Source organism: Sceloporus occidentalis, unplaced genomic scaffold (assembly GCF_023333645.1).
Source record: "Sceloporus occidentalis isolate IW3139 unplaced genomic scaffold, rSceOcc1.0.p SCAF_8, whole genome shotgun sequence".
Lineage (NCBI taxonomy): Eukaryota > Metazoa > Chordata > Lepidosauria > Squamata > Phrynosomatidae > Sceloporus > Sceloporus occidentalis.
Window position 1 is genome coordinate 46003357 of NW_028316988.1, and position 24069 is coordinate 46027425.

Consider the following 24069-nt stretch of genomic DNA (forward strand, 5'->3'; position numbering starts at 1 on the left):
CCTGCAGGGAACGCCGCGTTCGGAAGGAGCTGAGTGGCTGCCGCTGAGCCAATCAGCTTCGCGCTGCTCGGCTGGCGGGGCTGGCGCGCGGATTTGAATCTGCACAGCGCCTCCTCCTCCTCGCTGCTCTCGGTCGGTTGCTTCTTTCTTGGTTTTGCGCAGCGGCCATGGCTGAGTCTGGAGATGCTGCGCTGGCGGAGCAATACCGAAGGTAAAGGCCACGGTTGGGATTAATACATGCTGCAGAGATAACCCGGTTTGGCACCGCTTTAACTGCTCAAGCTCAAGGCTGTATGGAATCTTATGATTTGTAGCTTTGATCCAAAACAGGTGCGGATCCACACTTCAGAAATAATCCAGTTTGAGACCGCTTTAAATGCCTTGGGTCAATGCTAGGGAGTTCTGGGAACTGTGGTTCTGTGAGACGTTTTGGCCTTCTCTGTCAGAGAGCTCTGGTGGCCCAATAAACTACAGTTCCCAGCATTCCCGAGCACTGAGCCAGGGCAGTTAAAGCGGTCTCAAACTGGATTATTTCTGCAGTGTGGGTTGGATCACACCACACTGCAGAAAGAATCAAGTTTGAGACCACTTTAACAACCCTGGCTCAACGATAAGGGGATTCTGAGAATATATGTAATTCTGGGTTTAAAGTAAAAGATCTTTTCCAGCCCATTTTAGCTCAGTGGTTCCCAGATATTGTTGGGCTTCTGTTCTCAGAATGGGAACTTTAGGTCCAAAACACACTGCAGAAATAATCCAGTTTGGGACCGCTTTAACTGTCCTGGCTCAGTGCTAGGGAATCCTGGGAACTAAATGAGACATTTAACTTTCTCTATCAGGGAGTTCTGGTGCCACAACAAACTACAACCCCCAGAATTCCCGAGCATTGAGCCAGGGCAGTTGAAGCGGTGTCACACTAGATTATATCTGCAGTGTGTTTTTGCCTTCTGAGGTTGTTGTTGTGTGCCTTCAGGTCATTTCTGACTTATGGTAACCCTAAAGTGGACCTATCTTGGGATTTTCTTGGCACGATTTGCTCAGAGGAGGTTTGCCATTGCCTTCCCCTGAGGCTGAGAGAGTGTGACTTGGCCAAGGCCACCCAATGGGTTTCATGGCCAAGCTGGGAATCAAACCCTCATCTCCAAAGTCGCAGTCCAACACCAAAACCACTAGGCCACACTAGACACAATGAAATAAATAGGGCTTTGATTTCAGGCAGACTTGACTGAAGTAAACCTTGTTGGCTTTAATCCGTGTGCTGAAAAGTCTGGGCGAAATATCACCAGGCTACTGACCTACATATTTATGGCCACCAACTCCCATCATCCCCATCCAACTCATCCTTTGGGAACTAGAGTACAAAAGCTCTGGATGGTCAAAAGCTCCCCCATCCCTCTCTTAGCCCTTTCCTTTGTGGTTCTGGGTTTGGAAGAATCTGGAACTGCATCAAAAATGAAAGTAAAACAGAACCTGAAGTCTTGTATCTTCTTACCTTTTAATTAAGCCATACAGATGTCATTATAATTTATGTCTGAAAAAATCTGTGTGCAACTGTGGCTGCATCCACACTGCATAAATAATCCAGTTTGGCACCAATTTTACTGCCATGGCTTAATGCTATGGAATTCTGGGAGTTGTAGTTTGTTGCGACATCAGAGCCCTCTGACAGAGAAAGTGAAATGTCTCACAAAGCTACAATTCCCAAAATGTTATATCACTGAGCCATGGCAGTTAAAGCAGTGTTACACTGGATTATTTCTTTGTGGATACAGCTTGTGTTGTATGACTGATTCAGATAGATAGATAGATAGATAGATAGATGATAGAGATAAGTAGCCTTCTAGGACTGTTGAAGCTGAAATCGTTAATAATTGTCTTGGGACTTAGGAAGATGTCATAAAAATATAGAGTGTAAAGAAGCTGGTTGTCATGGATGGAGCCCCAAAGCTTTTAGTTTGCAATGGTCTTAATGTGGATTGTAAAGTACTCAGTCCTATGCGTGTTTACTTAGTAATAAGTCCCATTAGGTTAAGTGGATTTATCTCTAGGTAAAAGCATAGGTGCTGTGTGCCTCTAAGCCATTTCTGAGTTATAATGACCCTAAGGGGGTTTGCTTGGCAAGATTTGTTCAGAGGACTTTTGCCTTTGCCTTCCTCTGAGGCTGAGAGAGTGTGACTTAACAAGGCTACATGTGAAAGGGATCTTGGGGTCCTAGTAGACAACAAGTTGACATGAGTCAACAGTGTGTTTAGGCAGCTTAAAAGGCCAGTGCGATTCTCAGCTGCATCAATAGAAGTATAGTGTCAACGGAAGTAATAGTGCCACTTTATTCTGCTTTGGTCAGACCTCACCTGGAATACTCTGTCCAGTTCCAAAAATCTGTGTTTTCCAAAAGCAAAGAAACAAACCAGGACTTTGTTCTTTCTTTCTTTTTGTTTGATTATTTCTAACTTGATAAACTGCGTTGTGTTTTACAGATATGTGTCTGAAGGAAAGCAAGAGGCCCGTAATGGGAATCTGGAGGAATCCATCAGACTGCTCCGACAAGCCCTTGAGATCCACCCCAGTGAAAAGCTGATGGCAAACATAAAAAAGCTGGAGGAAGCCTTAGCTTCATTAGCCCTGGATCAGGAGGACGACGACTTTGTGGACGTGTGTCAAAGCGGACTGATGCTCTACGGAGAAATGTATGATAAACTTTTTGACCATCAGAGGGAAGGGGTCGCCTTCTTGTACAGCTTGTACAGAGATGGCAGGAAAGGTGGCATCTTGGCAGACGACATGGGCTTGGGCAAAACCATTCAGATCATTGCTTTCCTCTCAGGCATGTTTGACGCAGAATACATCCGATCTGTGTTGCTAATTGTGCCAACCACCCTCATCAGCAACTGGACAAGAGAGTTTGCCAGCTGGGCTCCAGGCTTGCGGGTGAAGGTCTTCCATGGTCCGTGCATAGCCGAACGCACCAGGAATCTCGAGCGGGTCCAGAGGCGGCATGGTGTCGTGCTCACAACCTATCATATGCTGCTCAGCAATTGGCAGCAGCTGTCCACCTCTGGCACGGAGGAGTTTTTCTGGGACTATGTCATCCTTGACGAAGCGCATAAAATCAAAACTCCGTCAGCCAAAATGACAAAATGTGCCCATGCCATCCCTTCCAAAAACCGCATCCTCCTTACAGGGACCCCAGTCCAAAACAACCTAAAAGAACTCTGGGCCCTCTTTGACTTTGCTTGTCAAGGTTCGCTGCTCGGCACTATGAAAACCTTCAGGATGGAATATGAGAACCCCATCACTACTGCCAGGGCAAAGGACGCAACGCCAGGAGAGAGAGCACTGGGGCTTAAGATCTCTGAAAACCTGATGTCTATCATCAAGCCATATTTCCTAAGACGGAGCAAAGATGAACTGCAGAAGAAAGTTATTCCTGAACTTAAAAGCAATCTTCCTGCCTTTCAGAGTAAGGATGCCGCTCCTGCAATGCCTTCTCTCCCCAGGAAAAATGAGTTCATCGTATGGGTGTTCTTGGCACCCATTCAAGAGGAAATATATAGGAAGTTTCTTTCTTTGGATCATATCAAGGAGTTGTTGACTACAACAAGGTCTCCACTGTCTGAACTGAATGTCCTAAAGAAGCTCTGTGATCATCCCAGGCTGTTATCTGCAAGAGCCTGCAGCCAACTTGGTCTGGAAGCATCAGATTATAATGAACTGGATGGTGGTGAAACTGAAGCCGACGAGCATCTGCTCAGGAACATTGAACATATTTCTGATGAGATTCTGATCAAGGAGTCTGGGAAGTTAGGTTTCCTTGTGGCCCTGTTGGAGCGACTGCAAGAGGAGGGACACAGAACCCTGGTGTTTTCCCGGTCAAGAAAAATGCTAGACATTATTGAGCGCATTTTAACTCACAGACGCTTTAAGCTCATGCGCATTGATGGAAAGGTGACTCATTTGATGGAGCGAGAAAAGAGGATTGGGATGTTTCAGGAGAGCAATGACTACTCTGTCTTCTTGCTTACAACCCAGGTAGGTGGAGTTGGCTTAACCTTAACCGCCGCCACCAGAGTGGTGATTTTTGATCCTAGCTGGAATCCAGCTACAGATGCTCAGGCTGTGGACAGGGCTTACAGAATTGGGCAAAAAGCGAATGTTGTGATCTACCGGCTAATTACCTGCGGGACGGTGGAAGAGAAAATCTACCGAAGGCAAGTCTTCAAGGACTCGCTAATACGGCAAAGCACAGGGGACAAGAAGAACCCATTCAGATATTTCAGTATGCAAGAGCTGAGAGAGCTCTTCATACTGGAAGATGCTCGGAGCTCATTGACACAACTCCAGCTGCAATCCTTGCATGCCAGCCAAAGGAAGACAGATACTCAGCTGGATGAGCATATTGCGTATCTCCACTCACTGGAGATATTTGGCATCTCTGACCATGATTTGATGTATACGCATGAAACAGTTAATGAAGATGAAGTTGAGAATGAAGAAGATCAGAGGTACATTGAACACAGAGTACAGAAAGCCCAGGAGTTGGTGCAGCTAGAATCACAACTGAACAACCAACTGATAGGAAGCATGAGAAACACAACAGAAGGAGCGTGGCTGAGAGAAATGGAATTATCCACCCAACCAAAGAAGAAAACACCCAAACCTTCTCAGAATCATGCCCTATCTGCTTCTGTTCTGCCCACAAATGATGAAGTTGTCACTCTTGTAACTGATGATGATGATGACGACGACAATAACAAGGATGACAACGGTTCTAATGACATTGTCAATGTAAGTTCTAAAATGACAAGACTAGATGTTGAGGATGTGGATGATGAAAGAATACTTCGGGACATATCTAATATGGATATGTCCCTTTCCAAGAATGAAGAATACACATCAGTGAGAATACAAGACTTTGACCGAGAGCAAAATCAAAGCACGGTGTCCTCTTTTCCTCAAGCTAACAAGGAGAATTGCCATCCAAAATTTGAAACGGTCTCCCATGATCTACTAGCTCAAGATGTGGACAATGAACAAATGCTCCAGGACAAATCTAACATGGACATATCCCTTTCCAGGAAGGAAGAGTGCAAACCAGCCCAATTACAAGAACATGATCCGAAGGCTATGACACCCCTTCCTACTGCTCCCTTATTATCTAATATGGAAAATTGCTGTCCTGGATCCCAAAGAATTTCCTGTGAGCTATCTGCTGAAGCAAATATGAAGAGTAATGATGTTCAAGTGGAACCACTGCAGCAGTCATATGAATCTATTTCTGGTGAGAAGCAACTAACCAGGACTGAACTGTCTCCTAATGTTGTAAGAAAACTATATGAAGTCAACAGTGAGGATTCTCTTGGATATAAGAAGAACCCAGTCAGGAGAATAGTTTCAGATGATGAAGAGGAGCCATATGATCTTGTAATTAATGATGATGACAGCAATGGCAGTGATGCTGGTGAAGTTATTAATATAAGCTCTAGATTGACAAGTCTACATGTTGAGGATATGGATGATGAACAAATGCTTCGGGACACATCTAATATGGACATATCCCTTTCCAAGACTGAAGAATGCAAATCAGCCAGCTCACAACGCAATCAAAGCAATGTGTCTCCTTTTCCTCAAGCTAACTTGTTCTCTTCCAAGGACAATTGCCATCCAGAATTTAAACTGATCTCCCAAGATCTACCTGCCCAACATGTGGACAATAAACAAATGCTTTGGGACAAATCTAACATGGACATATCCCTTTCCAAGAATGAAGAGAGCAAATTAGCCCAGTTTCAAGAATGTGAAAATAACCTTGATCTGAAGGCTATGTCACCTTTTCTTACTGCTCCATCATTATCTAACAAGGAAAATTCCAGTCATGAATCCCAAAGAAATTCTTCTGAACTATCTGCTGAAGTAAACATTAAGGTTAATGATGTCGAAGTGGAGCCATTGCAGTGGTCATCTGAATCTGTTTCTAGTGACAAGAGGCAACTAAGCAGGACTGAACTATCTTCTGATGTTGCTAGAAAACCATATGAAGAAGCTTGTGAAATATATGAGCTAGATGCTGCAGTATCATTTCAGCCACAACCCAACAATATATCAATGCGTACTGCAGAGCAGGAATCTGAAATGATGCTGCAAAATGAATCTTTGACTACTCCTTCTCCGTACCAGGCTAATTTCAACCTTGTCCTGGAGGATTCTGAAGATGAACTCCAGGTTGTATCAAAAGAAGAAATGTCACTGGAGGAAACCAGCAATGAAGGATTTCAGCTGAGAATGGACAGTCGCCATAGTTCTGCATCTCATTCTTGGGCAGGAGAAAATGAAGACAATGGAAGCCCCCCAGCAAGAAAAAACGTAATGGGATCCATGCTTCTGGGTGGCTCTCACAGGCTATCCGATGCCCTGATGGACAACAGTGAGGTTTCTTTTTATTACAAGAAGAAGCCAGTCAGAAGAATAGTTTCAGATGATGAAGAAGAGCAGATTGAGCTCATAACTGAACAGGATGACAGCAAGCATGGAGAAATATCGGCTTTGCACAATGTAGATGTCATCTGTATGTCAACCCCAAAGTCCAATGGTCCCGTGGCTAGTCTCTGTTTCTCCCCAAGAGTGAAGGTTAGCGGAAGAAGGTCAACTGCTTCTCGAAGATCCCTGGCCAATTTGGTCATGGATCAGGTGGAAGATGTGGTGGAATCTGGGAGTGATGTGCCTCCAGTAAGTTCTTCACAGAACAACACAGAGAAAGAAATGATCCAGATTTCCAGTAGGCAGGATTCAACAGAGCCTTTGGAAGAAACACTGGACTCTGAGAACAGATCCAGCTATCTGTATGAAACAGCCTCTATTGGGGATGAGTCTTCTCTTTGAAGACTTTGGAAGAGCCATTCCTGCTCTTCTTAAAACAACAAAGCTGTTTGCAGTTCCTAAGGGAAAAAAACATGGCATCAGCTTTGTATCACTGGCACACATCATCCAGAGCTTTTCTTCCTTCTGCATCTGTTTGGGATGTGTGAAGTGGGGAAGAAACGACGGATGTAAGAACACTTTGAATTGTTTGCTGCCCTTTGGCCGATGTGTTAAAGACAGCCTAGCACTATTTGTACTTGTTTTGTGTATATAGTTGTTTTGAATTTGGTGTTGCTAAAACCACTTTGCACCCAAGTGCCAAAAGGGACAGCAGAGAGATAGCTCTTCTCACCCGGGAAAGGTTTTCAGATACTCTTATCCTTCTGGCAAGCTTAAAGCATTGCTTAGATCACTGAATCTACATCTGCTTCAAAATCTGGTTATGATTTATCCTGGAGCTAGCTGCTATGGGTTAAAAATACACTTGGTTCTACTTTCCAAACCTTCTGTGTGTCTTGCTATGTTTTCCCTCCTTGGAGTTAAGTTTCCACAGATTGGATTGGGAAGGTACAGCAGCTTCTATCATCCCTGATTCTTGGTTGTGTTTACTAAGGCTGATGGGAACTGCAGCTCAACAATATCCAGAGGGCCACAGGTAACCTGCCCCTACCAGAAAGCAAGTAGCCAGATATGATGAGATTTGCCCTTCCCAGATATGTGATGTTCACTTGTTTGTGGAAGCCTGGTATAGGCAGCTCTTGAAGGAATGCTTCCTTTCAGAGACCCAGTTCCCATGAGGCTGTCAGCCTGGGCTTGGGTTGTGCCACTTCAGATCTGGAAACTCAGAAGGCTGAGGATTATTCATACCAAACATCCCCTCTACCTAGAAAACAAGAAATAGGCAAAATTCGAACCCACCTTCCAGTCCTCTGGATCAATGGGAAAGGTTGCCCAAGTAAGGATTGGAAACAAGAGGACAGATGTTGGTTATTTACTACCATTCCTCACCATTGGCTTAAAAGTGATGGAACTGGAGTTCAACAACCTCTAGAGCAGCCGTTCCTAAACTTTGGTCTTCAGCTTCCAGAAGCTCCAGCCAACTTGACCAACAGTTAGGAATTCTGGGAGCTGAAGTCCAAAACACCCGGAAGATCAAAGTTTGGGAACCACTGATTCTAGCAGAGGACAGGTTCCCCAGCCTTTGTAAAATAGCTGTCGCATTTTGAAGGAAAACTTGGTATGGTGTAACAGGGATGTTCAAATCAGCCTTGATCCTTTTCCTCCTCTGAGATAATGGTCCAAAACACACTGCAGAAATAATCCAATTTGAGACGGCTTTAACTGCCCTGGCTCAGTGTTAGAGAATCTGGGAACTGTAGTTTTGTGTAGCCCCAGAGCTCTCTGACAGATGGTTAAATGTCTCCCAAAACTGCAGTTCCCAGAATACTCTAGCACTGAGCCAGGGCAGTTAAAGTGCTCTCAAAGTGGATTATTTTTGCTGTGTGTTTTGGACCAATGACATGGACTTGCTTTACAGAGTTGTTGCAATAGCCTACCTCGCAGACTATTGTACTAGTTCAGATGGGCAGGGAAAAATGCACTTCATAGTGAATTCTTTGGAGGAAACAGGCCCAAAATGTGACAAGGAAACAAACGTGCCGTGTTTTGAACATCCCAATGTTTAAGTATTCTAAGTATATTAAAATAAATGTTATACCCTCTCTGCCATTTGTTTGCAAGAAAAAACCCTGAAAATATAAATAACTCTAGTCATGAAGTTGTATATCTTTACGGACGTTTTTATTTTCTGTATATATCATTGATATTTTATACACCCCCCCCCCCCCCCAGCAATTGACTTGACATTTTTGGAAAACCTAGAATTCCATTTGCATTAAATGGTTAGCAACTGTCCTTATCTCTTTAGTCTGTGTCAGTAAGCAGGAGTGCAAAGGGGTTTTTATGAAATTGGATCCCTGGTTGTCAATGTTCCTGAAGAGAAGATGCTGGAAACCTGAGAATATGCAATAATTTTCTACTCCAATGTAGCTCTACCTCTCCGCTCTCTCCTGAGTGGTTTTCATGGTAGCCTTTGGTATGTATCTACTCAGAGGAAAGTTGCATTTAGTTAATTGGGAGTTAGTTGCAGGAAAGTGTATATTGCAGCTTTTGCTAACTGAAAGCAGAGGTAGGAAACTTTTTATCAGCCCCAATCAGCACGGCCAACGGTCAAGGATTCTGGGAGTTGTAGTCCACCAATTCCCCTCTGATTGACTTAAACAACTATGCCAGGTTGCATTAGTCCAGGGAGAAAAACATTTTCCTGCCTGCCAGCTTATCCAATAAGGGCTAAAATGTTGTATTTATGCCCTTGTCCCGTTTTGAGGAAGGTGAGCAGCCACCTTGTTTCACATTTAGATACCATGAAAAGAAACGAACCGGGCTTGTGACCATACAACTATTCCCCATTTCCTCTTGTGGGTCAACAAGCCAAGCCCCAACATGTCTTTCTTGGTCAGAAATACCATCCAGTCCTTGCCAGAGTACATCTCTTTTGTTTGAGGGTATAAATATAGCACTGACTAAGGTTCCTGCTTTCCTCTTCTGGAATGACTCATTAGCTGCTTGACGTCACGCCTGAAAAGAGGCAAAGTGTGCTTTGACGTCATTGCAAGCTACACAGCTGTATGCCTGTCAAGTCCTATTGATCTCCCATTCTGTCACAGATGGAGATGACCAGACCCCTGTTCCCCTTTGCCTCTCGCATCAGTGTCTCTTTATTGATGCCACAGGGTTTATTTTTAAACAGTGAAGCCAGGGAGCAGTGGAGTTTTCAGATCCAGAGTTTGCCTTTAGCCTGCACTGCAGGAAATGCTGGAAAACGTGGACCTCTGGATGTTGCTGGACTATGAGTGGCATAGTACTTTGAGGGCTGGAGATGTTATGTTTTGGAGCCATGTTTGAGAACCAGACCCCAGTTCCCATCAGCCCCAACCAGTTTGTTATATGATGAAGAGTGATGGGAATCGTAGTTCTTCGTTCCCTGGCAATAATTCTTGGTGGTGGCAAGGTGACCAGATGCCCTCCTTTTCTCAGATCTACATTTCAACCTTCTGTCCAGGAGGAATGCCAAAATGTCCTCTATTTTGATCATGACTAAGAAGCATGAATTTATATTTCCATTATTGCTTTTAGCTTTTAGTTGGTCATGTCCTACATTTTTCTTGAATGCCCTCCATTTTGCAGTGCCTTATCCTCCTTTGCGGTTAGGACATCTGGTCATTCTGGGTGGTGGGTGCTTTAAGGTCATCTTCATCACCTCCCTACAAGTCATAAATAGCAGCCGTTACTAATCTTTTTTCATGGCCATGGATCAACTCCAGGATAGACAGGTGCCTTGGTATATGGGAAAACAACATTCAAAAGCAAAGGCAAAAATATGCCAACAGGAGGGTTAGCAAATGAAGCCGACTATAAATTTACTTAATACAAAATTGAAGCAGAAGGCTGAAATGAGGAACCTGAAAAAAAGTACATAGCTTCGCCTTTACAGAGTACAAAATTGAAATCGGTCCCCAGAACCTGCTTTGACCTGAATGGTCTTCATCAACAGTTAGGTGCAAAACAAAATAGGCATGATTATAATGAACTCTCTGAGGGCTTGCAGTATGTGACGTACAAAATTAAATCGATAGATTAAAAGAATAATTAATTTTACCCAGCAAAAACCAAGCTGGGCTAAGTACATATATAAATAAATGCCTAAATAGGAGCATATCTCAATGCATTGCTCCCAGGCTTTACATTTCCTAACCAAATATTGAAACTTGGTCTTAAAACGCCTGGTGCAAAGGCAAAGCTTGGAGAAAGTGTGTGTGTGTGTGTGTGAAAAAAGTGTGTATATATATGTATATGTGTGTGTGTGTGTATGTGTGTGTGTATATATATATATATATATATATATATAGTCTCCATTAGGAAAGAAAAAAGCCCTATGTATGTTCACTATGGGAAGCAAAACCATGAATTTGTTATATGCAATGCACCAGTAGAGGATGATCATAGAGTTGATAAGGAAGCCAGAGGACATCCAATCCAACCCTGTCAGTATAGGAATCCATTGATAAAGCAATCTTGACTGGTGGCTGTTTAAAAATTGTTTGTGGTCCGACGGCACCAATGAAGTGGCATTCTCTTTGGGGATTCGTAGAAGAGATCAACAGCAAGGATATGAAGCAGCATTTTGTTTCGGATGATTTATTTTTCAAAAACAGCCCCCATGGACATGAATGAGTATATTGATTTTCCTGTCATTCTAATGAATCGCGTTTCATCTCTGTTGTACGTCTCATTATAGAATGCCACTTCTACACCAAGGGATGCCTTAGCGATGAGTTGCTTGATAAGTCAGGACTGTCTGCTTGCATCACTTTCGGATGTCTGGTTCATTTGCCAAGCAGTTGCAGAAATGGGGCTTCTGCTTCCAGCTCTAATGGCATTATCTACAGCTTCTTTGTGCAAGCCAGCATGCTGTAAGTGGTTTTGAATATTGGGTTGGAAGGGCTCCAGGAAAACAGCATTTGAATCATTTGTTCAGCCATGGTTGACTTTAGGAAAGTCACACTCTCTCACCCTGAAAGAAAGGGAATGGCAGCTGCAGTGCAGTTTTATACCACTTTAACTGTCATGGCTTTAGACTGTAAACCGTTTTGGGTCCCAATTTTGGGAGAAAAACAATATACAAATTAATACAATAAATAAATAAATGGCTCCATCCTACAGAATCCTGGGTTTTATAGTTTGAGGCACCAGCGCTCTTTGGAAGAGAAGGTTACAGGCTTTGTAAAACTACAAATCCCAGGATCTCAGAGGATCGAGCTACAGCACTTAAAGTGGTGTCGAACTGCATTATTTCTACTGTGTAGATGCACCCATAGTCTTGCATCCACATAAAAATGGCTACTACTGGAACAGCTGCTTAAGCTCAAAGCAGCTTAAGGTCTCCGAATGCCAACTGTAAACAGCTATGGTTCATTAGAAAACCTGAGGTCTAAAATTTATCATTACTCTCAACCAGAGCATATCAAACTGGGACATCTGTGGCCAAGCAACATGGAAAAATGGTCAAGAAGGCAAAAGGGATTCAAGAGGAAGAACAAAAAAACTAGCCCAGGTTGCAGCAGCTTGCTTTTGCCTGAGTTCATTGGGAAGGACTTTGCCCGCTATTCTCCATACTGTTAAGCTGAATGACTATTTTTGCACTTTGCACTGAATTTGCAGCAATTGGAAATAAGCTGAGCACAAAGGCAGAAAGCAGGAAGAGGAGAGAGAAACTGGGACATTTTAAAAGCAACTGAAAAAGTGGGATGACAAAGGAGTAACTGGGACTGCCCTTGCAAAACTAGGTATTGTATGGTATGGCAGAGTAAACCCATTGAATCAATCCATTGTAAATTCTGTTGAATCAGGAATCTACTCTAGTTGGGACTAGAAATTAAGTTTAAACCTGAGTGTTCATCACTGATATCTTTGATGGCATCATTCCGCATGCCACTTTTACTACAGGGTTACCTGTTCCGATAGCAAGAAGGATCCAGATTGTGTGTATGTGGCTTTGTTACTTCCAGGAATTCTTCCTTTCTTGTGATAGCGCACACTTGAATTGCCCTTATTTACAAGAATAAAGGCATGTCAAATATGCATGCATGCGTTCGCATGTAATGGTCTCATAATTTCTTTTTATACATTGTTTGTGGTGTTTAATTTTGCTGCCTTTAATTATTGCTACTGGCTCCTCCTGAATTTTTTTATTGAGCATATGTATTTTTATCTTCAGTCTGCAGACAAGCTGCAGTTGGGTTTCATAGAGCGTCAAGCTGTTTGCTGATTTTTCCGTCTTTCTGTTTTTAAATATCGTCTGGCTCATATTTTCTGGTCTGATTTTATCTCTTTAGCTCCTGATGGAGTAGACCCCCCCAAATGTATCAGCTGTCTGTGAACAGTTATTGAACTCACGTCATTCAGCACCAGACTGAAAAGACATTGCAGAAATAATCCAGTTTGAGACTGATTTAACTGCTCTGGCTCAGTGATAGGGAATCAGGGGAACTGTAGTTTGTGGTAGCAGCAGAGTGCTCTCATAGAGAATTCCCTAGCATTGATCCTAGACAGTTAAAGTGGTGTGAAACTGGTTTATTTCTGCAGTGTGTTACATGCAAGAATTCACTGCCTACCCTTTCTACAAATTCTGGTGTCTGGGGAATTTATCACACGGGATGAATTTCTCTTAATTTCAAATGAAAAGAAAGTGGGACTGGAACACATTCACATGCATTCGCTAGTTCAGCGAATTTATGTGAATTCGAATTGCGTTCGAACTGATGTCCCATTGCCCGAAAATAGCTTGCCATTGCCCAAAATTGCGTGTGATCACCTCTCACACAATAACGTGAAACCCCATGATTGCATTCAGACTGATTTCCCATTGCCCGAAATTGCATGTGGTAGTCTATCACACAATAACGTTAAACCCCATGATTGCGTTCAGATTGCCATTGAATTATACTTCCAATTGCCCTTGTCTGATAACATTCTGGGAGATGGGTTCTGACTGTGTTTTGTGTTTGTAGGAGCTGCTTGGTAGGAAGAGCATGCCATCTTGTGAGCCTTGAGCTGTGGCCTGAATTAATGCATCCCCAGTATATATGTACACCACCTCAGTGGACTTTATCACACAGGGAAAATCAGGGGTTTAAACAGTGATTATCCCGTGAAAATCACACAATCGCGATTAAGATTTCCACACAACGTCATGATTAAAGAGCCATTATCCTAGGAATAACCACACAATGAACCACAACAAATCATTCACGGGGAAATCCAGTGAATGATTTGTTCCTGTTTATTGCCTGGTTAATCCCTATTTGTTCCTGGGATAATGACTCTTTAATTGTGATGTGTGTGGAAATCTTAATCACTATCGCATGATTTTTCACAGGATAATCACTGTTTAAACCCCCGATTTTCCCCATGTGATAAAGTCCAGTGAGAACCAGAGCTCTGAAAGAAACCTGGAAGAGCTCATCTATGCCAGCTTTCCTCAATGATGGAAGATTCAAATGTATTAAACTGTATTCTCCACTCATCTCCGTGGCCAGATTGGCTTTGGACCTCTTGGACTTCCATTTGGATTATTTAAGGCTGGTGTTTTTCTGCGCTCCTTGTCCTCTAGTTCAGTGACAAGATCAGATTCCTCCTCTTCACTGTTTAAAACATTGTTCTAGCTCCCTACTTTTTGTGTCCAGAAGAACATCTAGTACGCTCCATCAAGGGATCAGGCTATTTGAGGAACAGACCCTGATAATATTTCCTTGTTGTTGTGGGCCTTTCCAATTTAAGGCGACCCTATGGCAAACCTAATATTGGTTTTTGTTGGTAAGATTTGTTCAGAGGAGGTTTGCCATTGCCTTCCTCTGAGGCTGAGAGAGTGTGACATGTCTAAGGTCACCCAGTGGGTTTTATGGCTGCATGAGAAATTGAACCCTAGTGTTCAGAGGTCTAATCCAACATTCAAACCACTATGACATGTTGGTCCTCCATTTTTCTCTACTAAGTGGTGGGATGCAGACCTACACTGACTCATTTAAGTTGAAATCCTTCATCTCCTGTTTCCTCCAACATTTCCTTTCTTGATGCCACTTGCAATCCATCTTCAGAAGCTTCTAAGAAGGTTGAAATCAATCTGGTGTGAGAAAGGAGCACTGAAGGATTGCTTTTCCAGCACAGTTTGGTTCATTCTAGACTTCTCCCTTGCAATGCACTCTGACATGTTGCCAGGCTGTGGCTAAAATGGTGCTGCAGCATCTAGCTCATAAATTTCAAATGCTTCTCCATATGGGATTGTAGAAACATCAAGAGACATTTGGGTCTTGGTTGGTTGCTTCTCATCACGAGAAACATGTTCGGATGGCTGCTGCATCATGCCATTTGGAAAACATGAAAATTGTTTTCTTCTGCAGGTGGCTCATGGGAGATCATTTGAGACTCAAGACTAGAATTTTCCTTGTTAAACAGTGAGTGAGCATGAAGGGGAAAAATGACACAGCCTTCAGATCATGGGTAAGTTCATATGCCTGTAACTAAGCTGCTTTGAGTTGTTCATGCATGAGAAGTAATGTATCCATATTAGCTTTGCCCAAAAGGATTTCTTCATCATCCGCATCTTGGGCAAGCAAGATCATTTTGAATCTGCAGTTCTTGTTAGATGCTGTTTTAGTCAGAGGAAAGTAGGGATGCAGTGCTTCAATCATGCTCACTCTTATGACGGATTGTCTAGTTGGAAAGTATCCATTTTAGACATGTTCTATAGCATTGTTTTCTAAGAGGTTACAAACCGTCTGTTTAATGATCTGCTCTAGAATCGTCATAAGCGTATGCAAGACCCACTGAGGTTGGTGGCACTTACTTCTGAACAAACATGCTTGGAATACAGTTCAAAGACATAGTTGTGTTAGTCTGTGGAATTAGTATGTAGAGAGATCTTATAGTCAATTGCCGTAAACAAATCAAGTTTATTATTATTAGTTGTTGTTATTATTATTATTATTATTATTATTATAGCACCTTTGAGACTAACTGGAATAAAAAGGGTTGGCAGCATGACTTTTTGTAAATGCACTTTCCACTAAATGCATCTGAGGAAGTACACTAAAGCCTGAAATACCTTTTGTCCTTTCTCTTTTTTTAAGGCAAAGGGGCCTATTTAACTCAAACAAAACAGCAGGAAGGTAAGAAAATTTCAATGCCTATCAATATATTTAATACCAAAATAAATGTAATGCAGGAGATAAAATTATCACTGCAACAAGGACTGTGACATTTATACTACTAATACTGATCATGTATAACAAAGGTTGTGTAATTTAGCAAGGGCAGGTTACAAAATTAAAGCCAGCCCACGTGGTTTTCGATAGCAGCTAAAAGCTCCATGGCATAGGTATGGTTACAATGAACGACCAGCACATTGGCAGTGCAAAGCCTACAAGAAAAAGCAGACACCAGACTCCATCCAGTTATTAGTCCCAACTAGAGCTGACCCATTCAATCCATATTTGCTTAAAAGCCAAGTCCTGACCCATTGAATTTACTTCCAGATTCCCAGGAGTTGTGCATAGGCTTGCAGCTTGAAAATCATGGCTGCATCCATTCATTTCAGTGCAGCTTGAGACTCTACTAATTTAAGAGTGGAGTCTTATGAACAGACTGGGAAAGGGACTTCAGAACCAAGGAAGACGGATGACAAGGCAACCAAGGAAGACACAACAAAAATATATACATTTCAACAACAGGACTTTATTGATCTGTTATAAAGTAGGACCTGCTCTAACTTCTGAGTCTCCCTGGGCTGGACCCTTCTAAGGAGGAGCCCCCCAGAAACCCCCCTTTGAGCTCCTCTTGAGTTGCAAAGCAAGGTGCAGCATCTCAAGGGGAAAGCAGTGCAGAGAAGGCAAAAAACCTGTTTCTCCTCTGGGCCAATTTGGGATCAACAGGGAAAAATTCCTTCTCGGCTCCAATTCAGGCAACCAGCTCAGCCTGCACTGCCAACTCAAAGGGCGGGTGAGACGTAGTCCCTCAACAAGGCCTGACCAGGATCCAAAGGGACCCCCTTGTCAGGTCTACCTGCCTCAGGTGTCTCAGACCATCTGTTTCTGGGTTGTACCACTTGTTTTATGATCAGAGTTGTAATCTAGAATTGCTTAGAGCAATTTTTTTCTCTCCTATGGAGTCAGTCCTGTATTCTAAAGGGGTACAGCCCAAACACAGATGGCACTGAGTACCTCCTAGCACTGGGCCTATTATGCCAACCAGGATGGTTGGCATCGCTGTTGTCTTCTCCATCGGTCCAGATTTCTCCTTCTTCCTTCTTCCAATGTTTGGTGTCTCGTCCGGTCTTTGCGTTGCCTCCTATGACATTATAGGAGGGTAAGAATCGGCATTGCTCAGCGCATTTTTCTAGTCGCCTCTCAAGAGCCTCGCCCTTTGAGAAGCCAAAGGCAGCTGAGCCATGGCTGGGAAGTCAAAGGCTGAGCTGGGCTCTTGCTCTGCAGGCTTTTAAATACATGAGGTTGCATTATGACACGGGGAGAGGAGGCCATTGTGAGTTGTTGAGGCAGTTGCAAGTGGGAAGCTGATGGCTTTCAACAATCTAGAATCTTCTGTGCAACTGATGGCCTTCTGTCAGCAAAAGGGGTCAGAAAGGCATGTTGAGAGAAGACCTGAAAGGCATTGAAAGGAGTGGGAAGAAGACTAACAACTGTATTCCAATGCAGAGAGATCTTGTAGCACCTTGTAGCCTAACTGAAATAAAGAAGTTGGTTGCATGAGCTTTCGTAGGCTTCAGGCTACTTCCTCAGATGCATTTAGTGGAAAGTGCATTTACAAAAACTCATGCAGCCAACCTTTTTTTTATTCCAGTTAGTCTCAAAGGTGCTATAATAAGAACTAATAATAATAAACTTGATTTATATCCTGCCACTCTGTCCACGACAATAAGATCTCTGTATGTACGGATTCCACAGACTAACACGACTATATCCTTGAAGTGTATTCCAAGCATACAGTACTTGCTCAGAAGTAAGCGTCACCAATTTCAGTGGGCCTTGCATACGTTTTTGACTATTCTAGAGCAGATCATTAAACAGACGGTTTGTAATCTCTTAGGAAACAATGCTGTCATCACTAAGAGTCAATACAGGTTTCTCAAAAACCTGCCTTGCATTTCACTGTGGGAGAAAGGCGGGATATGAATCCTAAAAATAAAGAAATAAAAAACCAAAAACAAGTAATGCCAGACTAATCTTTTTGGACAGAGTTACAGGAGTCCATGTTTCATTCCCGGATAATGGCTGCACAAAAGGCTAGTGACCAGAAGCCAAAAGGCAACACTTTTGCTGGTCAGAAGAAGGCATTAGAGATCCCAAATGACCACATCAATCTGTATGAGCCCAGGGTCAGAGATGACCAAGAGAAGCCCATGTCTCAGCCCTGCCAACATTGCAAGCATGGTTGGCGAAGATGCAAGAGTGGGTCTTCTCATTTGCTTCCCCTGGACTCCGGAGCTGAAACTTTGGCATTCAGACAGGCCTTTGAAACAGAAATTTTAAAACAGAGGGAATGGAGATGTTGTGTTTACTGACTTGAAAGTGCACACATAGACACTGCAGCTGAAAGTGTATCATACTGAAACCAACCCAACTGTTTTTGCACTGAAGACCTGGCATTCTTAGATGCCGCATCTCACTGTTGACTCATGTTCAACTTGTGGTCTACTTGGACTCCTAGATCCCTTTCACACATAGTTTCATTCAGTCAGGTGACCCCCATCCTATATCTGTGCATTTTGTTTTTCCACCTTCAGTGCAGTACCTTACATTTCTCCGTGTTGAATTTCATTTTGTTAGCTTTGGCCCAGCTTTCTAGTCTATTCAGGTCATTAAGCTCTATCGAACACTACAGATAAACATGCCCAGGGTTACTCTGATGGAAAGGGATAGAGCAGTACTGGAGAGTCAATCTATGGTCTTCCAGGTTCCATCATCCCCAGCTAGCCCATTCCATGTTAAAGGAGAATGGGAAGCATAGTAGATGTTCATCCAGATTTGTAAGGACACAAGATTCCATCCTTGTGCAGGGAACCTTCAGATCTTCTCTATGTTCATGAACACACTCTTTCCTACTCTATGTTTATGGCTAAAGGATGGCAGGAACGTTAGTACCTTTTGTCCTTTCTTCTTTTTAAGGCAAAGCAGCTTATTTCTCTCAAATATAACAGCAGGAAGGTAAGAAAATTACAATGCCCATCATTATATTTAATACCAAAATAAATGTAATGCAGGAGATAAAATAATCACTGCAACAAGGATTGTGACATTTATACTACTAATACTGATCATGTATAACAATGGTTATGGAATTTAGCAGGGGCAGGTTACAAAATTAAAGCCAGCCCACATGGTTTTTGATAGCAGCTAAAAGCTCCATGACATAGGTATGGTTACAATGAACGACCAGCACATTGGCAGTGCAAAGCCTACAAGAAAAAGGAGACACCAGACTCCATCCAATTCTTAGTCCCAACTAGAGCTGACCCATTAAATCCATATTTGCTTAAAATCCAAGTCTTGACCCACTGAATTTACTTCCAGATTCCCAGGAGTTGTGCATAGGCTTGCAGCTTAAAAAATCATGGATGCATCCATTCATTTCAGTGCAGTTTGAGACTCTACTAATCTAAGACTGGAGTCTTAAGAACAGACTGGGAAAGGGACGTCAGAACCAAGGAAGACGGATGACAAGGCAACCAAGGAAGACACAACAAAAATATATACATTTCAACAACAGGACTTTATTGATCTGTTATAAAGTAGGACCTGCTCTAACTTCTGAGTCTCCCTGGGCTGGACCCTTCTACGGAGGAGCCCCCCAGAGACCCCCCTTTGAGCTCCTCTTGAGTTGCAAAGCAAGGTGCAGCATCTCAAGGGGAAAGCAGTGCAGAGAAGGCAAAAAACCTGTTTCTCCTCTGGGCCAATTTGGGATCAACAGGGAAAAATTCCTTCTCGGCTCCAATTCAGGCAACCAGCTCAGCCTGCACTGCCAACTCAAAGGGCAGGTGAGACGTAGTCCCTCAACAAGGCCTGACCAGGATCCAAAGGGAACCCCTTGTCAGGTCTACCTGCCTCAGGTGTCTCAGACCATCTGTTTCTGGGTTGTACCACTTGTTTTATGATCAGAGTTTTAATCTAGAATTGCTTAGAGCAATTTTTTTCTCTCCTATGGAGTCAGTCCTGTATTCTAAAGGGGTACAGCCCAAACACAGATGGCACTGAGTACCTCCTAGCACTGGGCCTATTATGCCAACCAGGATGGTTGGCATCGCTGTTGTCTTCTCCATCGGTCCAGATTTCTCCTTCTTCCTTCTTCCAATGTTTGGTGTCTCGTCCGGTCTTTGCGTTGCCTCCTATGACATTATAGGAGGGTAAGAATCGGCATTGCTCAGCGCATTTTTCTAGTCGCCTCTCAAGAGCCTCGCCCTTTGAGAAGCCAAAGGCAGCTGAGCCATGGCTGGGAAGTCAAAGGCTGAGCTGGGCTCTTGCTCTGCAGGCTTTTAAATACATGAGGTTGCATTATGACACGGGGAGAGGAGGCCAGTGTGAGTTGTTGAGGCAGTTGCAAGTGGGAAGCTGATGGCTTTCAACAATCTAGAATCTTCTGTGCAACTGATGGCCTTCTGTCAGCAAAAGGGGTCAGAAAGGCATGTTGAGAGAAGACCTGAAAGGCATTGAAAGGAGTGGGAAGAAGACTAACAACTGTATTCCAATGCAGAGAGATCTTGTAGCACCTTTGAGCCTAACTGAAATGAAGAAGTTGGCAGCATGAGCTTTCGTAGGCTTCAGTCTACTTCCTCAGATGCATTTAGTGGAAAGTGCATTTACAAAAACTCATGCAGCCAACATTTTTTTTATTCCAGTTAGTCTCAAAGGTGCTATAATAACAACTAATAATAATAAACTTTATTTATATCCCGCCTCTCTGTCCACGACAATCGACTATAAGATCTCTCTATATACGGATTCCACAGACTAACATGACTATGTCTTTGAACTGTATTCCAAGCATACAGTACTTGCTCAGAAGTAAGCGTCACCAATTTCAGTGGGCCTTGCATACGTTTTTGACTATTCCAGAGCAGATCATTAAACAGACGGTTTGTAATCTCTTAGGAAACAATGCTGTCTTCACTAAGAGTCAATACAGGTTTCTCAAAAACCTGCCTTGAATTTCACTGTGGGAGAAAGGCGGGATATAAATCCTAAAAATAAAGAAATAAAAACCAGAAACAAGTAATGCCAGACTAATCTTTTTGGACAGAGTTACAGGAGTCCATGTTTCATTCCCGGATAATGGCTGCACAAAAGGCTAGTGACCAGAAGCCAAAAGGCAACACTTTTGCTGGTCAGAAGAAGGCATCCAAGATCCCAAATGACCATATTGATCTGTATGAGCCCGGGTTCACAGATGACCAAGAGAAGCCCATGTCTCAGCCCCACCAACATTGCAAGTATGCTTGGCAAGGATGCAAGAGTGGGTCTTCTCATTTGCTTCTTCTGGACTCCGGAGCTGAAACCTTGGTATTCAGACAGGCCTTTCAAAGAGAAATTTTTAAAACAACAGGAGTGGGATGTTGTGTTTACTGACTTGAAAGTGCAGACATAGACACTGCAGCTGAAAATGTAACATACTGAAACCAACCCAACTGTTTTTGCTCTGAAGGCAAAAGAATGCCTCTTGCCAGCCCTGAGAGTAAAAATACAACCATGAAAAACCAGCTGACTTTCATGTTATTTTTCCTCCTTTACTATTATTACACTTTTTCATTAATAACCTTTCTTTAATCCAGTGAAATCCCGCAAGACCCTTCACCATTTTAGCCGCCCTCCTTTGGACACATGGCTCCAGTTTCTCCACATCCTTTTTGAATTGTGGTGCTCAGAACTGGACACAATATTCCAGGTGGGGCCTGACCAAAGCAGAATAGAGTGGCACTATTACCTCCCTTGATCTAGACACTATACTTCTATTGATAAAGCCTAAAATCGCATTGGCCTTGTTAGCTGCTGCATCGCACCATTGACTCATGTTCAACTTGTGGTCTACTTGGACTCCTAGATATCTTTCACACGTAGTTTCATTCAGCCAGATGTTACCCATGATCCTATATCTGTGCATTTCATTTTTCCGCCCTAAGAACCTTACAATTCTTCGTGTTGAATTTCATTCTGTTAGCTTTGGCCCAGCTTTCTAGTCTATTCAGGTCATTAAGCTCTGTTGAACACTACAGATAAACATGCCCAGGGTTACTCTGATGGAAAGGGATAGAGAGTGAATCTATGGTCTTCCAGGTCCTATCATCCCCAGCTAGTCCATTACATGTTGAAGGAGAATGGGAAGCATAGTAGATGTTCATCCAGATTTGTAAGGGCCAAGTTTCCATCCTTGGGCAGGGAACCTTCAGAGCTTCCTTTGCTCATGAACACACTCTTTCCTACTCTATGTTTATGGCTAGAGGATGGCAGGAACATTAGTACCTTTTGTCCTTTCTTTTTTTTTAGGCAAAGGAGCTTATTTATCTCAAATAGAACAGCAGGAAAGTAAGAAAATTACAATGTCTATCAATATATTTAATACCAAAATAAATGTAATGCAGGAGATAAAATGATCACTGCAACAAGGATTGTGACATTTATAATACTAATACTGATCATGTATAACAACGGTTGTGTAATTTAGCAGGGGCAGGTTACAAAATTAAAGCCAGCCCACATGGTTTTTGATAGCAGCTAAAAGCTCCATGACATAGGTATGCTTACAATGAATGACCAGCACATTGGCAGTGCAAAGCCTATAAGAAAAAGCAGACACCAGACTCCATCCAGTTTTTAGTCCCAACTAGAGCTGACCCATTCAATCCATATTTGCTTAACAGCCAAGTCCTGACCCATTGAATTTACTTCCAGATTCCCAGAAGTTGTGCATAGGCTTGCAGCTTAAAAATCATGGCTGCATCCATTCATTTCAGTGCAGCTTGAGACTCTACTAATCTAAGAGTGGAGTCTTAAGAACAGACTGGGAAAGGGACTTCAGAACCAAGGAAGACAGATGACAAGGCAACCAAGGAAGACACAACAAAAATGTATACATTTCAACAACAGGACTTTATTGATCTGTTATAAAGTAGGACCTGCTCTAACTTCTGAGTCTCCCTGGGCTGGACCCTTCTAAGGAGGAGCCCCCCAGAGACCCCCCTTTGAGCTCCTCTTGAGTTGCAAAGCAAGGTGCAGCATCTCAAGGGGAAAGCAGTGCAGAGAAGGCAAAAAACCTGTTTCTCCTCTGGGCCAATTTGGGATCAACAGGGAAAAATTCCTTCTCGGCTCCAATTCAGGCAACCAGCTCAGCCTGCACTGCCAACTCAAAGGGCGGGTGAGACGTAGTCCCTCAACAAGGCCTGACCAGGATCCAAAGGGACCCCCTTGTCAGGTCTACCTGCCTCAGGTGTCTCAGACCATCTGTTTCTGGGTTGTACCACTTGTTTTATGATCAGAGTTGTAATCTAGAATTGCTTAGAGCAATTTTTCTCTCTCCTATGGAGTCAGTCCTGTATTCTAAAGGGGTACAGCCCAAACACAGATGGCACTGAGTACCTCCTAGCACTGGGCCTATTATGCCAACCAGGATGGTTGGCATTGCTGTTGTCTTCTCCACCGGTCTTTACAACGAACCTGTAAGGGAAAAAAAGAAAGATGCATTATGCACAGAGCTCAAAGGACAAAAGAGGGGACAAGGTAGAACAGTCAGAAGCCACCACAAGACATCTCACATAGACACACATTCACAAACGTACAAGAGAATGCCACAACCGAACAAGACACATGTAGGCAGAAGAGCAGGAATGACAATGCCACACAGAGGATGCCACACACAGCGACTAAAGGATGTCCACTTACCAAACTTTGTGTCCAGATTTCTCCCCCTTCCTTCTTCCCAGTGTCTGGTGTCTCGTCCAGTCTTTGCGTTGCCTCCTATATAGGGTTTTGATAATTGTCCACTAAAACTCAGGACAAAATGTTGGACAAAATCTAGACCAAACTATAGGACAACTGCAGGACACAACGCAGCCCAATATGTCCTACAATGTCCTACCCAATATGTAGGACATATTGGGCTGCGTTGTGTCCTGCAGTTGTCCTACAGTTTGGTCTAGATTTTGTCCTGAGTTTTAGTGGACAATTATGGCAAGCCTACTCCTATAACATGATAGGAGGGTAGGAATCGGTATTGCTCAGCGCATTTCTCTAGTTGCCTCTCAAGAGCCTCGCCCTTTGAGAAGCCAAAGGCAGCTGAGCCGTGGCTGGGAAGTCAAAGGCTGAGCTGGGCTCTTGCTCTGCAGGCTTCTAAATACATGAGGTTGCATTATGACACGGGGAGAGGAGGCCATTGTGAGTTGCGAGGCAGTTGAAAGTGGGAAGCTGATGGCTTTCAACAATCTAGAATCTTCTGTGCAACTGATGGCCTTCTGTGGGCAAAGGGAGTCAGAAAGGAGTGTTGAGAGAAGACCTGAAAGGGTCTTCTTCCCACACCCTTCAATCCCTTTCAGGTCTT

At 43.2% G+C, this 24069-nt stretch overlaps 1 protein-coding gene across 1 annotated transcript; it reads left to right on the forward strand.

Annotated features, from left to right (window-relative positions):
* Positions 1–145: 145 nt before the first annotated feature.
* Positions 146–8641, forward strand: LOC149308823 (DNA excision repair protein ERCC-6-like). The gene is made up of 2 exons (XM_089536525.1): positions 146–211; positions 2478–8641. Exons 1-2 carry the CDS (start codon positions 168–170, stop codon positions 6874–6876), a joined length of 4443 nt encoding a protein of 1480 aa, XP_089392651.1. The 5' UTR covers positions 146–167; the 3' UTR covers positions 6877–8641.
* Positions 8642–24069: the final 15428 nt, after the last annotated feature.